At 48.3% G+C, this 1,680-nt stretch overlaps 1 protein-coding gene across 1 annotated transcript; it reads left to right on the top strand.

Annotated features, from left to right (window-relative positions):
* The first annotated feature begins 623 nt into the window (after positions 1–623).
* LOC110773252 (uncharacterized) lies at positions 624–1,296 on the top strand. Its single transcript, XM_021977759.2, has 2 exons — positions 624–645; positions 731–1,296. The coding sequence occupies exons 1-2, from the start codon at positions 624–626 to the stop codon at positions 1,294–1,296; spliced, it is 588 nt and encodes a 195-aa protein (XP_021833451.2).
* Positions 1,297–1,680: the final 384 nt, after the last annotated feature.

A 1,680-nucleotide genomic window follows, 5' to 3' on the forward strand; every position in this document is an offset into this window, starting at 1 on the left:
TCAGGTGAGTCTTCCGGGCGGATTCCCTCGCATTGATCCTGGCTCCTTAATTGCTATTTTGAGGTAGCAACTGCTCTCCTATTCGGGCTTGCTTGTCTGCTGGGAGTGTGTTATGCCACTTCAGTAGCTTGCATTACTAGTGTGAACTGTAATTGCTTGCTCTTCTTGAGCCCTTGGGCTGTGCATCTCCTCGCCATGGCCTGGTCACTGTTGATCTGCCCGATCCCGCCCCCAGGGGTGGGGTAGCATATCTTCTGGTGTAGAGTAGATGTGATGGCTTTGATCTTGTTGATCCATGGTCGGCCCAAGATTCCATTGTAGGGAGAGACCTCATCGATGACCATGAAGGTTTGCGAGCAAACCACTGGGGGTGAGTGGACGTCTAGGTCAATTGTTCCAACCATGATTGACGTGGCCTCATTGAAGTCGGTGAGCGATCTGGCAAGTTTGCTGATCTTGGGTTCCAATCCCATCTGTTGGATAATAGATAGTTGCAGGATATTGGCTGTGCTGCCCTCGTCCACATGAACTCGCTCGAAGCTTGTTCAATTTGGATGCAGATTACTAGGGCATCATTATGCGGCTGATCAAGCCCGATGAAGTCCTTCTTCTGAAAGCCGATGATGGATGTATCTGCAATGACTGGTACGCCAGTTGTGACTTGGGAGTAGAGGTGTCAAACGGGACGGCCCGGCACGGCCCGTTTGACACCTCTAGTGGGAGTTGCCAGTATTCGTCATCATCTGCTGTGGCACCCCGATTCTTGTCGTCGGGTTAGTCTTCTTGATAGTTTGCGGCATTGTCAAGGAGGCCAAAATAAAACCCGAAGACCCCAAGTTCCACCTCCACTCCGCCACCGTATCCCTCATCAAAGCTTCCGCCTTCGAATTCACCGCCAAGTGGGACGTCACGCTAGTTGCTGTCAACCCCAACCACAAGCTCGCCGTCTCCTACCACAGCTTACATGCCACGATCTTGTATGAAACGAGTGACAGCGACCAGGCCAAAGCCAGAGTCTTGCTGGCAACGAAGCCGGTGGCGCCACCCCCAGCTTTGAGCACCAAGACCGAGACCACTCACAGATTCAGAATCGAAACCCTGTCAGGCCACTTAAGCGGTGATGTGGCAAAAAAAATCTCAGAAGGAAGAGGTCGTGGAGGGGTAACGTTTGAGCTCCACATGTTGGGTTGGTATAGGTATTCGTTGTATAGGACAGAGCTCAGGAAGTTGGAGGCCGCCTGCCACGATTCGAGTTCAGGTTTTCGCCAGGTAATTGGACCGGGGCACTTCCATTGACGGGTCAGTCACGTGCATGCTCGCCTTATTCATCAAGTCCTAAGCTTTGTCTTATGTAGTGGAGGAGAGAGTGGATTGGTTGGTTTGCCATTTTGTTAATTTGCTTGGCAACTGTTATATAGTATGGAATGCGATTTAATATAAAGGAGTAACTTTTCCACGTTCATTGAAAAATATGGTACTCATATTGTTGTTGGGGTGAGGTGAGAATGGTTGGAAAGGATATGGTTCAAAAGTTAAGGAAAATACTTGCGTCATTTTTTGGAAGTAGGAACTCATACTTTTCTATCAATCACAATTTGATATATGCAGAGATTTTTTTTTTATATTGTTGACAAATTATTTTTGCGTATGTGTCAAACTGATATGCAAGAAGTAGAAATG

This window comes from Prunus avium, chromosome 8 (genome assembly GCF_965620075.1).
Source record: "Prunus avium chromosome 8, drPruAviu1.hap1.1, whole genome shotgun sequence".
Taxonomy (NCBI): domain Eukaryota; kingdom Viridiplantae; phylum Streptophyta; class Magnoliopsida; order Rosales; family Rosaceae; genus Prunus; species Prunus avium.